The 16,115-nt window shown below is 48.0% G+C and overlaps 1 protein-coding gene across 2 annotated transcripts in view; it reads left to right on the plus strand.

Moving 5' to 3' along the window:
* Positions 1-16,115, plus strand: part of LOC115138405 (Ral GTPase activating protein catalytic subunit alpha 2) — a 140,218-nt gene that overhangs the window by 118,223 nt on the left and 5,880 nt on the right. Inside the window, exons 38-39 of one of the 2 annotated variants that reach the window (XM_065025666.1) lie at positions 6,253-6,377; positions 15,656-15,696. In XM_065025666.1, the coding sequence (XP_064881738.1) occupies positions 6,253-6,377; positions 15,656-15,660 (130 nt within the window). In that variant the 3' untranslated portion in view covers positions 15,661-15,696. The remainder of the gene's footprint in view (positions 1-6,252; positions 6,378-15,655; positions 15,697-16,115) is intronic. The other variant, XM_029675223.2, reaches the window with a different exon arrangement.

Here is a 16,115-nt window from a genome sequence, read left to right on the forward strand (position 1 = left end):
AACCTCTCCCTGACAGAGTCTGTAATACTTACATGTTTCAAGCAGACCACCATAGTCCCTGTGCCCAAAAAAGCGAAGGTAACCTGAAATGACTACTGCCCTGTAGCACTCATGTTGATAGTCATGAAGTGCTTTGAAAGGCTGGTCATGGCTCACAACAAGACCACCATCCCGGAAACCCTAGACCCACTCCAATTTGCGTATTTCCCCAACACATTGGTTTGGTCGGCTTCCGGGTTAAGTGGGAATTGTGTCAAGAAGCAGTGCGGCTTGGTTGGGTTGTGTTTCGGAGGATGCACGGCTCTCGACCTTCGCCTCTCCCGAGTCCGTACGGTAGTTGCAGCGATGAGACAAGACTGTAACTTAAATCAAATCAAAGTTTATTTGTCACGTGCGACGAATACAACAGGCGTAAACCTTACAGTGAAATGCTTACTTACAGGCTCTAAACAATGGTGCCTTGTGAAGACTTACAGAAAACGTTTGACATGTCATTGCCAACAAAGGGTATATAACAAAGTATTGAGAAACTTTTGTTATTGACCAAATACTTATTTTCCACCATAATTTGCAAATAAATTAATAAAAAATCCTTCATTTTGTCTGTCATAGTTGAAGTGTACCTATGATGGAAATTACAGGCTTCTTTCATCTTTTTAAGTGGGAGAACTTGCACAATTGGTGGCTGACTAAATACGTTTTTGCCCCACTGTATATGATGAACAGAGAGTAGCAGAAGTGTAGAAGGTGTTTTTTTAAACTACCAATTGGACACCACGAAATTGGGGAGAAAAAGAGAAAATAATGATGAGTGGACACTTGCACTTTCAAAAATGTCGGATTGCACCTCGACGAAGGTTGGTTGAACGTCCTCCACTTTCCATTATCAATATTTATGTACAGACACTAGTAAACTATAGCCTATTCCTATTTTAGTACATTTCCTTGGAAAGATAACTGCCTGTCATTCTCTGGCCGTGCATAGTCGGTCTACTCTATTTCATTGAGAACACACATATACTAGGCACTCTTGATCTCGCAAGCCCAACTAGAGAGGAAGGCTACTGGATTCTGAGAGTGTGAATAATGCAGCAAAGATAGCCTAGGCCTACCTATTGTATTAAAAGGACAACACATACAGTCGTGGCCAAAAGTTTTGAGAATGACACAAATATTAATTTCGACAACGTTTGCTGCTTCAGTGTCTTTAGATATTTTTGTCAGATGTTACTATGGAATACTGAAGTATAATTACAAGTGTTCATAAGTTCACAAGTGTCAAAAGCTTTTGACAATTACATGAAGTTGATGCAAAGAGTCTCTGCAATCCGCCCTGGCATGCTGTCAATTAACTTCTGGGCCAAATCCTGACTGATGGCAGCCCATTCTTGCATAATCAATGCTTGGAGTTTGTCAGAATTTGTGTGTTTTGTTTGTCCACCTGCCTCTTGAGGATTGACCACAAGTTCTCAATGGGATTAAGGTCTGGGAATCAATTTAAGTTTGTGTCATTTTTGCTGCAATTTGAACCAAGCATGAGTGTGTTGTTAATGGGTATTAAACCGAGCACTCAATCTATAGAGGTGTCCATTGCATGGGTGGGTTGTAGGTAGCATGCTGGTGGGCTAGTAAATGTAACGTCTGTGTGGAGGCCTTTACCTGAGAGGGTTATCTTATCTGTGGCCCAGCGGGCCACTTCCCTCCCCATTATCCAACAACTATACGAGAGGGTGGGGCGTGGCAGGGCCAGCGGGGAAGTTCAAGTGGTGGAATGGTCAAAGTGGAAGCTAGTGGAATTCTGGAGTTGGAAGTGGGGCTGCAGGGTTGGACTTGGTTTAGGCCTGCCCCTACGTCGACTCACAGCCCTCCTCTGTTCTTTTCACATGCATCATGAAGATCCATTCTGCTAACACACCCACACACACCCTTAACCCCTCCCCCTCTGACTGAGTGGAACTTCTGGGCCAAATCCTGACTGATGGCAGCCCATTCTTGCATAATCAATGCTTGGAGTTTGTCAGAATTTGTGTGTTTTGTTTGTCCACCTGCCTCTTGAGGATTGACCACAAGTTCTCAATGGGATTAAGGTCTGGGAAGTTTCCTGGCCATGGACCCAAAATATCGATGTTTTGTTCCCCGAGCTACTTAGTTATCACTTTTGCCTTATGGCAAGGTGCTCCATCATGCTGGAAAAGGCATTGTTCGTCACCAAACTGTTCCTGGATGGTTGGGAAAAGTTGCTCTCGGAGGATGTGTTGGTACCATTCTTTATTCATGGCTGTGTTCTTAGGCAAAATTGTGAGTGAGCCCACTCCCTTGGCTGAGAAGCAACCCCACACATGAATGGTCTCAGGATGTTTTACTGTTGGCATGACACAGGACTGATGGTAGCGCTCACCTTGTCTTCTCTGGACAAGCTTTTTTCCGGATGCCCCAAACAATCAGAAAGGGGATTCTTTTTTGTGCAAAGCAATGATTACTGCACGTGTTTCCTTGCAGGTAACCATGGTTGACAGAGGAAGAACAATGATTCCCAGCACCACCTTCCTTTTGAAGCTTCCAGTCTGTTATTCAAACTCAATCATCATGACAGAGTAATCTCCAGCCTTGTCTCCTCGTCAACACTCACACCTGTCTTAACGAGAATCACTGACATGATGTCAGCTGGTCCTTTTGTGGCAGGGCTGAAATGCAGTGGAAATGTTTTTGGGGGATTCAGTTCATTTGCATTGCAAAGAGGGACTTTGCAATTCATCTGATCACTTTTCATAACATTCTGGAGTATATGCAAATTGCCATCATACAAACTGAGGCAGCAGACTTTGTGAAAATAAATATTTGTGTCATTCTCAAAACTTTTGGCCACGACTGTGGTCTTTCTGTTTTGTACAGTTTTCAAATAATCTGCGGGGAAACAAAAATGTATCATCCCAATGTTGTCTGTCTGAAATGCCTGATAGGGAGAGGACAGGGGCGTGGGAGATTCGCGGAGGTTCAATATAAGTCCCTCTGGACTGGGAGGGTGCAGAGATACTGAGGACGGATCCCTCTGGAGAGAGGGTGTAGGGGTCCTGGGCCAGAGCAGCCTGTTAAGAGCCATCTGAGGCCCTATTCACCTTGAACATGGCCCACTGCTGCTGCCTGACCTTGGTTTTGTTCCATAAAGGCGCTTGACCCTGGATTCCCCCTTGGCCACCCTGCCATCTGGACATTACGCTCAAACACACACACATATGCATCATGCATTAACACATGCACGCACACGTGCACTATTGTGTGTGACCTCTGTTTCAGGGAACACACATCGGCTTGTTTATAAGAGTGCCAGAGGTGGAGGCTCCATGTGTGGTGTGTGTACAATTCACATCACCCAACAGACACACACCGGCTTTATCTGAGCCATAAGTCACTGCCTTTTGTCCCAGTGAGCACCATGGGGGAAGAGTTAGGGGACGGGCTTTTATAGAGCTGGAGGATGACTTTTATCTACTAAATGCCTACATTGTCATTACCATTGTCAAGTGGATTTCAAATGTGCTTTTTTTTGGTTCATAACCAATACCTTTGATTTCTCCTTCTCTCACAGTTTCTTTTAAAGGCTGACCTTGTTGTTGAGTGACGTCAGAGCGTTATTTTACGTTACAGGTTGTTTCCAATCTCGTCTGACTGAAGAGGTTTGTCAGTTGATCACGCAGCGTTCTGACACGCTTCACAGACATGATATTCCCACTCCTCTCCTCTCCCTAATGGGAATGTGCAGCTGCTTGGAACTTGGGGGAATATGCTTCTGGAAGCCTCTCGACCACTCTTTGTTTACTTAACAGTTCAACTGTGAAATGACAATTATTCTACGGATGACTTGTATTGCGTTGATACTGCGGAAACTTACTATTGTTTTCATCCTGGCAAGGTCCCTGTAGTATAGCCTAATGGTTTTGAGTGCCAGAGGCCAACAGTAGTAGCCAGAGGCCAACAGTAGTAGCCAGAGGCCAACAGTAGTAGCCAGAGGCCAACAGTAGTAGCCAGAGGCCAACAGTAGTAGTAAATGATAAATAACATACAACAAAGCCATCTCTCGGGTAATGGCCATTCCACCTGAAGAGGTAATTCCTTAACAGATATGTGTTGCCACAGAGAGAGAGAGGCCGCATGTTTGTCGCCCAGGGAAGGGTCAGTGGGTTTGGCGAATGCGACGTGGACATGCTTTTTCCGTCATTGTCCTTTGATTTAATTACTGGGTGCTAGGCAAGCAGGAACAGCTTTTGTGCACATGTAGGGGAACATCCTGTACCAAGCCTATAGTCGTTAGTGACAGAGACAGAGGGAGGGGACAACCATAGAAATAGAGTCTCTAGTTCAACATTACCACTCACCTTGTATCTGATCTTTTCTAGGGATATCTGTGCTACAAGATTCAAATCCGCAGAAGCCATGCATTTACTGAATGCACTCAGTCGATTCTCTTTCCATCTCTTTCCTGATCTCTCTCTCTCCCCGTTGGTTATAGTGGGTAGAGGAATCGACAGAGTGTAGGAGAGGTGTGTCAGAGGAGAGTGGAGGGCCACCCCAGCTGGAGTCAATATTTGCTCTAAGAATCTCAGTAATAGGCCGAGACACAGTCATCTGCATCTCTGATAATGGACAACCATATGGCTCTGTTGGCTCAGTGGACTGGAGTTCTCTCGCTCGTTCGCTCGCTCTCTCTCTCTCGATTTACAGATTTTCTCCCCCCCTCTCCACGTACATTCATAAAACCCGGGATTTGACCCGTCACATTGTGCTGTGACCTGGGTTGCCATGGCAGCAAAGTCTGTGATGTTCTCTATTGTGTCCCCACTCCTGGTTGAATCAGCGGGATCTGGAGGCAGGTAAAAGATCACTGTGCAGCCTCACAGCTATCTTTACTGGCAGCCTCACACACAGCTCAGGTGATCTTAACCCATGCCCTTGTGTTGCCCCTACTCCGTGGATTTAGAACAGACTTGCTGCACCAATGAAGCTTATCTCCCTCTCTTTCTCCATGCCTCTCTCCCTCCCACCGTGTGGTGAGCAGCTTGCCTGTCCTCAGGCTGGCCCAGGCCCTAGGCTCAGGTGCCCGTCAGCCCCAGTTTGAAACGGCTGCCTTTCAGCCATTCGTCATGCCTGCCTCAACCCCTGCTGTGCCAGCATGTGCCCAGTCCATTCCATTTTAGCCAACCCAGCTTAGTCCAGCCCATACACATTCCCAGTAACATCCACTACCAGTGCCAGCCCTTCTTCTCACCAACACTCTACCAAAGCAGAGGGGCCCTAGCAACAGCCTAGCAACACTTACTACAAGCAGCAGTCTGTTAATGAGAGCGGAATGAGGCCAGCAGGTTCCTGGAGTCAGGGGCTGTAGTAGATGCCTGTTTGGGTCGAGTCTTGACGTGGTGACTGAATAACCATTTGTTAGGTGCAGTTATTTAGAAGGAAAGACGGAAACCTACAGCTAGCATAGTTAGTGACATTCTAACACACACACAGAGAGAGCAGCATTTTGAGCCCTTTTTGTTATTCTGTTATGTTCTATCCTGACTGTCTGTATCCATCCGACACCATATTCCCAGGTTGCTCTCCCTGCCTGCCACTCTGAATTTGAAATGTCTACAATTTTCTCCCTGACAGGTTGGAGAAGTGCCAGAGTGGGAGGGATGTCCAAAAGCATCTCTCTACCTCCAGCAGGGGTTCTATTAGAGTGCCCAAGGAATTTTATTTTATTTTACCTTTATTTAACTAGGCAAGTCAGTTAAGAACAAATTCTTATTTTCAATGACGGCCTAGGAACAGTGGGTTAACTGCCTTGTTCAGGGGCAGAACGGCAGATTTTTACCTCGTCTGCTCGGGGATTCGATCTTGCAACCTTTCGGTTACTAGTCCTATGCTCTAACCACTAGGCCAAGGAGAGGGTCATGCCTGTAGTGTTTTTATTTGGTGACTGCTTTCCCATTTGTGGCTGCGTGGCCAGGCTGAGTGTCCTCTCCAACGGTCTGGTTATTGCTACTCCTCTGTCTACTCATGCTGCCTTTTGTCTGTGTCTGCTACTGTTGTTGGTCAGAGAGGCTAATTTCTCTATTATGTGACGGTGCGATGGGTTTTCTTCACAGGTTGTTTTGTCTTGATTGACTAAGTTCCTGTATTGATGAATTTAGCACTTTTGTTTCGATTTCATTGGGCTGTAAATGATCCGTTTTCTTGGTCTCTTCCTCTGGTTTTCCTTAACCCTGGCCCCAGCTATGAGGAGCGGGCGCTGTACCTGGAGGCCATCGTGCAGAACCACCGGGAGGTCATGACCTTTGAGGACTTTGCCTCGCAGGTCTTCTCCCCTTCACCCAGCTACTACCCAATGAGTGGGACAGGTAAGAATCCTATGCTCTCCTCCTCTCTTCTTCCACTTCCTCCTTTCTTCCTCCACAGCAGCACACCTGTTAGCCCTCTTCAGCCCCCTCCATCTTTGTTTCCTGGTCCTTGTCTCCTCACACCCACACTCTGATGAATATCAAAGGCAACAGGGCCAATCTCTCTCCACTGTCTGAGCAGCAGCATCAAAGACTTCACCCGTGGCTCAACAACTTAGTTGGGCCCTGCTCCTTGTCTCGCTGTGTACTGTTTCATCTCACCTCCTCTTTTCTGGGTTTTGTCTCCCTCTCATTTAATGAGCCTGATCGAAATATACATATGACATGATTGAATGTGGGTCAAGCCAAGTGTATGTGATCGGACTCTTCTTATCGGAGCCTCCGTCCCCGTACCAGAGATGTGTAGTAACGAACAGTCGAGGGTGAACACTGGGCTCACACTGCTGTCCTCCAGAGGTCAGGAGGAGGAGAGGGAGGGGGACTTCATTAAACAATGTCTCCTCTTCCTGTCCTGCCTGGCCTAGATCTGATGGGTCTATAACAACAACCACAATAACAACAACAACAACACCAGCACCACTAGCATCCAATCGATACAGCAATGATAAAACTGGACACTTGTGCTGTTCTACTTTGTGATAACTGAATCTGTTGTGTGCGTGCGTGTGTGTGTGCGCGTTGTCCAGATCTCAGCGAGCAGCCCCAGAAGGCAGGGTTGATAAGCAGACTGGCAGAGGCAGGGGGTAGCAGGTCTATTAACATAATTACAGTCTGCTCCCTTTACTGCAGAGGTGGACAGGAGTCCCAACCACACCTGCACACTGTTTGTATTTGTTTATCTGTATTGTCTATCAATAGTTCACTTTGGTGCAAAGAAATATTTTCTAAAATAAAAGAAGTCCCAAACTGACCTCCTATTGACCTTTTTATCATCCAGAATACTAAACAGGGACTATTCCTCGGGGAGAGGGAAGGAAGTGGGAGGGAGCGATAGAAAGGCAGAGGTAAACGAAAAGGGAGAGATTGAACCAGCGAGAGAGAGTGATGGAGAAAAGACATGTAATTACCCAGCGCCGGGTCATGTCTATCCTCTGCTGTTGTGGGTTATTTCAGCAGTGGGCTCTTCTGTAGTGGGGCAGGAGTAGGATACCTGATTGGCTCCTCATTGGGATTATGGGAGCAGAGGCCAGACAATAAACCATTATTTTCTCATATTGTTAAATAAGGATTGGTTTCACTGTATTGTGCATCAGCTGTGTCTGCTGAGAGCAGCCAACAGCAATACTTAATATACTAACCCTCTTTAATGCAGTGGAAATATATAAATAAATGGGCAAACATCATTTTTGGGCTATTGCTTCTGTTTGTGTGTCTATGTAAAAGTGTGTGTGGTGTATGCATACATTTGTGTGTGTCCAGGATTTAGGCTTTTGTCCACAGTGGGTTTGTAATCAGATGGCCCTCTGCGTCAACTGTTTCTTGGCACAGCTCCACGCCACAGAGATGCAGGGCAATTTCAGGACTCATTCTTGGTCTGCATGCGGTCTTCACCTGGTAATCTTTTAAACAAGGGGGAGGTTAAGTCCTAGTAGTACACGCACACGCATACGGGCGGCAGGTAGCCTAGTGGTTAGAGCATTGGACTAGTAACCGAAAGGTTGCGAGATTGAATCCCCGAGCTGACAAGGTCGTTCTGCCCCTGAACAAGGCCGTTAATTAACCCACTGTTCCTAGGCCGTCATTGAAAATAAGAATGTGTTCTTAACTGACTAGTTAAATAAAGGTCAAATAAAAATGAACACACAGGTGCTTGCAGCTTCTTCCAGTGATAAACCAGGCATTCCCTTCTTTTCTGAGAAGTTGTTTTGAAATGGTAGTTTTTTTGTCACCATATTTTCATGTATTTCTAGCAGTAGTGTGGATAATGTGCAACACATTTATGTTCATAACATACAGCATGTTTATGTCCTGTGTATGGTTCTATGCATCAACAGGTGGTCACTAATATATCCTCACAACAGCCTCTGTTAGTTTTCTCCCTGTTAGTGTATCGTTGCTGTGTACTACCCTCTAATACAGGGTTCCCTATTTTATTTGGAAAAACAACATATTGTTGGACATAAGACCGTTAAAAACACCAGCAAATCTGCTCCAAGTGATTTTAATTTAGGAAATCTGCCCCAAAGTATTCTCACGCATAATAGAGCGATATAAGTGATCGTACAGAAATGTAAGGTTTGAAATGAATGTTTCAGTCATATCCGTTTCAGCATACACTGAGTGTACAAAACATTATGAACAGCTGCTCTGTCTATGACAGGCTGACCAGGTGAATTCAGATCAAAGCTGTGATCCCTTATTGATGTCACCTGTTAAATCCACTTCAAATCAGTGTAGATGAAGAAGGGACGGGGTTAAAGAAGGATTCTTAGGTCTTGAGACATGGATTGTGTCTGTGTGCCGTTGAGGGTGAATGGGCAAGACAAAAGATTTAAGTGCCTCTGAACGGGTAGTAGTAGGTGCCTGGCACTGGTGTCAAGAACTGCAACGCTGCTGGGTTTTTCCACACTCAACAGTTTCCTGTGTGTATCAAGAATGATCCACCACCCAAAGAACATCCAGCCAACTTGATACAATTGTGGGAAGCATTAGAGTCAACGTGGGCCAACATCCCTGTGGAACGCTTTCAACACCTTGTAGAGTCCATACATTTACATTACATTTACATTTACATTTAAGTCATTTAGCAGACGCTCTTATCCAGAGCGACTTACAAATTGGTGCGTTCACCTTAAGACATCCAGTGGAACAGCCACTTTACAATAGTGCATCTAAATATTTTAAGGGGGGGTGAGAAGGATTACTTTATCCTATCCTAGGTATTCCTGAAAGAGGTGGGGTTTCAGGTGTCTCCGGAAGGTGGTGATTGACTCCGCTGTCCTGGCGTCGTGAGGGAGTTTGTTCCACCATTGGGGGGCCAGAGCAGCGAACAGTTTTGACTGGGCTGCGCAGGAACTGTACTTCCTCAGTGGTAGGGAGGCGAGCAGGCCAGAGGTGGATGAACGCAGTGCCCTTGTTTGGGTGTAGGGCCTGATCAGAGCCTGGAGGTACTGAGGTGCCGTTCCCCTCACAGCTCCGTAGGCAAGCACCATGGTCTTGTAGCGGATGCGAGCTTCAACTGGAAGCCAGTGGAGAGAGCGGAGGAGCGGGGTGACATGAGAGAACTTGGGAAGGTTGAACACCAGACGGGCTGTGGCGTTCTGGATGAGTTGTAGGGGTTTAATGGCACAGGCAGGGAGCCCAGCCAACAGCGAGTTGCAGTAATCCAGACGGGAGATGACAAGTGCCTGGATTAGGACCTGCGCTGCTTCCTGTGTGAGGCAGGGTCGTACTCTGCGGATGTTGTAGAGCATGAACCTACAAGAACGGGCCACCGCCTTGATGTTAGTTGAGAACGACAGGGTGTTGTCCAGGATCACGCCAAGGTTCTTAGCGCTCTGGGAGGAGGACACAATGGAGTTGTCAACCGTGATGGCGAGATCATGGAATGGGCAGTCCTTCCCGGGAGGAAGAGCAGCTCCGTCTTGCCGAGGTTCAGCTTGAGGTGGTGATCCGTCATCTACACTGATATGTCTGCCAGACATGCAGAGATGCGATTCGCCACCTGGTCATCAGAAGGGGGAAAGGAGAAGATTAATTGTGTGTCGTCTGCATAGCAATGATAGGAGAGACCATGTGAGGTTATGACAGAGCCAAGTGACTTGGTGTATAGCGAGAATAGGAGAGGGCCTAGAACAGAGCCCTGGGGGACGCCAGTGGTGAGAGCGCGTGGTGAGGAGACAGATTCTCGCCACGCCACCTGGTAGGAGCGACCTGTCAGGTAGGACGCAATCCAAGCGTGGGCCGCGCCGGAGATGCCCAACTCGGAGAGGGTGGAGAGGAGGATCTGATGGTTCACAGTATCGAAGGCAGCCGATAGGTCTAGAAGGATGAGAGCAGAGGAGAGAGAGTTAGCTTTAGCAGTGCGGAGGGCCTCCGTGATACAGAGAAGAGCAGTCTCAGTTGAATGACTAGTCTTGAAACCTGACTGATTTGGATCAAGAAGGTCATTCTGAGAGAGATAGCGGGAGAGCTGGCCAAGGACGGCACGTTCAAGAGTTTTGGAGAGAAAAGAAAGAAGGGATACTGGTCTGTAGTTGTTGACATCGGAGGGATCGAGTGTAGGTTTTTTCAGAAGGGGTGCAACTCTCGCTCTCTTGAAGACAGAAGGGACGTAGCCAGCGGTCAGGGATGAGTTGATGAGCGAGGTGAGGTAAGGGAGAAGGTCTCCGGAAATGGTCTGGAGAAGAGAGGAGGGAATAGGGTCAAGCGGGCAGGTTGTTGGGCGGCCGGCCGTCACAAGACGCGAGATTTCATCTGGAGAGAGAGGGGAGAAAGAGGTCAGAGCACAGGGTAGGGCAGTGTGAGCAGAACCAGCGGTGTCGTTTGACTTAGCAAACGAGGATCGGATGTCGTCGACCTTCTTTTCAAAATGGTTGACGAAGTCATCTGCAGAGAGGGAGGAGGGGGGAGGGGGAGGAGGATTCAGGAGGGAGGAGAAGGTGGCAAAGAGCTTCCTAGGGTTAGAGGCAGATGCTTGGAATTTAGAGTGGTAGAAAGTGGCTTTAGCAGCAGAGACAGAAGAGGAAAATGTAGAGAGGAGGGAGTGAAAGGATGCCAGGTCCGCAGGGAGGCGAGTTTTCCTCCATTTCCGCTCGGCTGCCCGGAGCCCTGTTCTGTGAGCTCGCAATGAGTCGTCGAGCCACGGAGCAGGAGGGGAGGACCGAGCCGGCCTGGAGGATAGGGGACATAGAGAATCAAGGGATGCAGAAAGGGAGGAGAGGAGGGTTGAGGAGGCAGAATCAGGAGATAGGTTGGAGAAGGTTTGAGCAGAGGGAAGAGATGATAGGATGGAAGAGGAGAGAGTAGCGGGGGAGAGAGAGCGAAGATTGGGACGGCGCGATACCATCCGAGTAGGGGCAGTGTGGGAAGTGTTGGATGAGAGCAAGAGGGAAAAGGATACAAGGTAGTGGTCGGAGACTTGGAGGGGAGTTGCAGTGAGGTTAGTGGAAGAACAGCATCTAGTAAAGATGAGGTCGAGCGTATTGCCTGCCTTGTGAGTAGAGGGGGAAGGTGAGAGGGTGAGGTCAAAAGAGAAGAGGAGTGGAAAGAAGGAGGCAGAGAGGAATGAGTCAAAGGTAGACGTGGGGAGGTTAAAGTCGCCCAGAACTGTGAGAGGTGAGCCGTCCTCAGGAAAGGAGCTTATCAAGGCATCAAGCTCATTGATGAACTCTCCGAGGGAACCTGGAGGGCGATAAATGATAAGGATGTTAAGCTTGAAAGGGCTGGTAACTGTGACAGCATGGAATTCAAAGGAGGCGATAGACAGATGGGTAAGGGGAGAAAGAGAGAATGACCACTTGGGAGAGATGAGGATCCCGGTGCCACCACCCCGCTGACCAGAAGCTCTCGGGTGTGCGAGAACACGTGGGCGGACGAAGAGAGAGCAGTAGGAGTAGCAGTGTTATCTGTGGTGATCCATGTTTCCGTCAGTGCCAAGAAGTCGAGGGACTGGAGGGAGGCATAGGCTGAGATGAACTCTGCCTTGTTGGCCGCAGATCGGCAGTTCCAGAGGCTACCGGAGACCTGGAACTCCACGTGGGTCGTGCGCGCTGGGACCACCAGATTAGAGTGGCCGCGGCCACGCGGTGTGGAGCGTTTGTATGGTCTGTGCAGAGAGGAGAGAACAGGGATAGACAGACACATAGTTGACAGGCTACAGAAGAGGCTACGCTAATGCAAAGGAGATTGGAATGACAAGTGGACTACACGTCTCGAATGTTCAGAAAGTTAAGCTTACGTAGCAGGAATCTTATTGACTAAAATAATTCAAATGATACAGTACTGCTGAAGTAGGCTAGCTGGCAGTGGCTGCGTTGTTGTTCTATCTCTCTATAGTGCTGTTTCTTGTATTATGGTCTCTTGTTTCTTTAGAGGTTTCACTTTGTTGTCCTTTTTCTTTTCCTTTTTCTTCTGTCCTTATTTTGTCTTCCTTTCTTCTGTTAACTAGATATTTTTTGTATATATACCTCAGCGAATTGTGGCTGTTCTGTTTAGGTGTTCCTAATGTTTTGTGCACACAGTGTATATGTTCTTGCGGGCGATTGACAAATGATTTGGAATTAGGTTCTGGCCCCCTGACCGTGCGTTTTAAGAGGAAATCGTCCCGCAGCTGAATCTATTGTGGTGCTTGTCGTTCCATATGCTGCTGCAGTGTGTGTGCTTGTCAATACTCCTGCTTTGGCTCATTGCTCCACTAACATGTCATCCATGATGGGCAGCGTGCAGGTGTTGGTTTGGGACGTGGAGTACCCCTGGGCCAAGCTGGATGCCCATTGTCTACACTCCACCAGCAACATTAACCTGTCCTTCACCTCTGACCCCACAGCTACGCCATCTCAGTGAACCTCAATCACCCCCCTCCCCCCCCCCCATCCTCCTCCTGCATGACCCATCTTATAACACACAGTAGATTGCTGTCATCCTCCGCACTGAGGGTCTGCAATGTCACTCATTAGAGGGTTGTGCTCTGTCTGTCTGGATTTGGATTTATGTGGTTTGAGTGTTTGTTGGCATGTTGTTTTGCCTATGGACTGTGCATTTTCCTATGGAGTTCTACACTGGCTGCAATACATGTGAAGTTGGAGTTACACATGATTATTCAACGGGTTGAATAAATGTGGATTTTAAAAGAGGTAAACAACTTCTCTCATGAGACCCAGCTGCTAATGGATTCAAACTGAAGAGCTCTCAACTCCCCAGAGTCTAGACAGGCCTCCCTCTCTCACCCTTAAACCACTGTCTGTCTGGAGACAACAGCTCTTCGCCTGCTTTCCTCGTCTACCTCTGCTTTAACTGCATCGGCTGGCTACTGAAGAGCCTCTAGCTTTCACCATGTGTCAGAGAGGTCAACCTGGTCGGTGGTTTTTGTTTGTTCGCGGTACAGCACGCTGTATGTACTTCAGTGCCGATTAATTGTGTTATCATATACACAAGCACTGTTTCATTAGTACGTGGTATATTTAAGCACTAAGGCATGAAGGGCTGTAGTATATGGCCAATATACCACGGCTAAGGGCTGTTCTTAAGCACGACGCATCGCGGAGTGCCTGGATACAGACCTTAGCCGTGGTATATTGACAATATAGCACAAACCCCTGAGGGGCCTTATTGCTATTATAAACTGATTACCAATGTAATTGAGCAGTAAAAATACATGTTTTGTCATACCTGTGGTATACGGTCTGATATTCCACGGCTCTCAGCCAATCAGCATTCAGGGCTGGAACCACCCGGTTTATAATGAGTTGTAAAACACAGATATGGTAATATGCCTTTTTTTCCCCTCTAACACTGATCTCTATCTCATGGTGTTTAACTGGTTCAGGAGCTTTTCACATATTCAGCCCAACATATTCTTATTTTATAATATCAGTCATACCAACCTATGCAATGTAAAGTTACAGAAATCATTTACCAATCAAGAGCACCCAAGAGACTCCAACCAACACAAAAGTGGACGTCTCGCTGTCTGATAATGCTGCTGTCTCTTAACATATTAAATGTCTTATTGAATGCGTCCTGTTTCCTTGTTTCTTGTATGACTGTGATCCTCACTGTGACAATAACTAACCACACAGGCTTCCTGAATGTCCCCCTCACCTCCCTCCCTGACTGTCGGTCTACAGACATTTACATTTTTAAGTCATTTAGCAGACGCTCTTATCCAGAGCGACTTACAAATTGGTGCATTCACCTTATGACATCCAGTGGAACAGTAGTGCATCTAAATCTTTTAGGGGGGTGAGAGGGATTACTTTATCCTATCCTAGGTATTCCTTAAAGAGGTGGGGTTTCAGGTGTCTCCGGAAGGGGGCTGTGTTGTGGTGACTGTCTGTCGGTCTACAGCAGGGCTGTGTTGTGGTGACTGTCTGTCGGTCTACAGCAGGGCTGTGTTGTGGTGACTGTCTGTCGGTCTACAGCAGGGCTGTGTTGTGGTGACTGCCTGTCGGTCTACAGCAGGGCTGTGTTGTGGTGACTGCCTGTCGGTCTACAGCAGGGCTGTGTTGTGGTGACTGCCTGTCGGTCTACAGCAGGGCTGTGTTGTGGTGACTGTCTGTCGGTCTACAGCAGGGCTGTGTTGTGGTGACTGTCTGTCGGTCTACAGCAGGGCTCTGTTGTGGTGACTGTCTGTCGGTCTACAGCAGGGCTGTGTTGTGGTGACTGTCTGTCGGTCTACAGCAGGGCTGTGTTGTGGTGACTGTCTGTCGGTCTAGCGGTCTACAGCAGGGCTGTTGTTGACTGCCTGTCGGTCTACTGCTGTGTTGTGGTGACTGTCTGTCGGTCTACAGCAGGGCTGTGTTGTGGTGACTGCCTGTCGGTCTACAGCAGGGCTGTGTTGTGGTGACTGCCTGTCGGTCTACAGCAGGGCTGTGTTGTGGTGACTGTCTGTCGGTCTACAGCAGGGCTGTGTTGTGGTGACTGTCTGTCGGTCTACAGCAGGGCTGTGTTGTGGTGACTGTCTGTCGGTCTACAGCAGGGCTGTGTTGTGGTGACTCTCTGCAGGGCTGTGTTGTGGTGACTGCCTGTCGTCTACAGCAGGGCTGTGTTGTGGTGACTGCCTGTCGGTCTACAGCAGGGCTGTGTTGTGGTGACTGTCTGTCGGTCTACAGCAGGGCTGTGTTGTGGTGACTTTCTGTCGGTCTACAGCAGGGCTGTGTTGTGGTGACTGTCTGTCGGTCTACAGCAGGGCTGTGTTGTGGTGACTGTCTGTCGGTCTACAGCAGGGCTGTGTTGTGGTGACTCTCTGTCGGTCTACAGCAGGGCTGTGTTGTGGTGACTGCCTGTCGGTCTACAGCAGGGCTGTGTTGTGGTGACTGTCTGTCGGTCTACAGCAGGGCTGTGTTGTGGTGACTCTCTGTCGGTCTACAGCAGGGCTGTGTTGTGGTGACTGTCTGTCGGTCTACAGCAGGGCTGTGTTGTGGTGACTGCCTGTCGGTCTACAGCAGGGCTGTGTTGTGGTGACTGTCTGTCGGTCTACAGCAGGGCTGTGTTGTGGTGACTGCCTGTCGGTCTACAGCAGGGCTGTGTTGTGGTGACTGTCTGTCGGTCTACAGCAGGGCTGTGTTGTGGTGACTGTCTGTCTTAATGTGACGCTCTACTGTCTGTTTTTCTTTTAGATTAAAACATGTTAAAGGTGTCATTACAGTAATTGAACAAGGTAAGCCCCGAGCACCGGCCGGAAGCTTGTGTGTCGCCCTAGAGCCTACCCTCGCTCACCCGTTCACTCATCTCTGGTTTCTCCTTTATTAGCTACTAACACGCTTTATTTACCCAACTACCGCTTTTTAAAGGAACGTTAACATAAAGTTGTATGGGGGGGTTGATATAACGTTATATGGGGATTGTGTTCTCTATTTATCCAGGCGGTAATTGCGAGTGACGCTGCACGGTTCGGGACAATTAGCACCTCAGTAGTAGCATGAGCAACACAGCCACTCTTCTCTCTGGCTAAGCTTCTGCATGTCACGCCTTTATATTTATCTCCCCAGCGCTGTCTTTCTCCCCTGTTCGCCTGGGGCAGAATGTGATACTAACACCTGCCCTACTGGAAGAAAACGTCTGTCATTTAAGCTTTTT

Source organism: Oncorhynchus nerka, linkage group LG12, assembly GCF_034236695.1.
Source record: "Oncorhynchus nerka isolate Pitt River linkage group LG12, Oner_Uvic_2.0, whole genome shotgun sequence".
Taxonomy (NCBI): Eukaryota; Metazoa; Chordata; class Actinopteri; order Salmoniformes; family Salmonidae; genus Oncorhynchus; species Oncorhynchus nerka.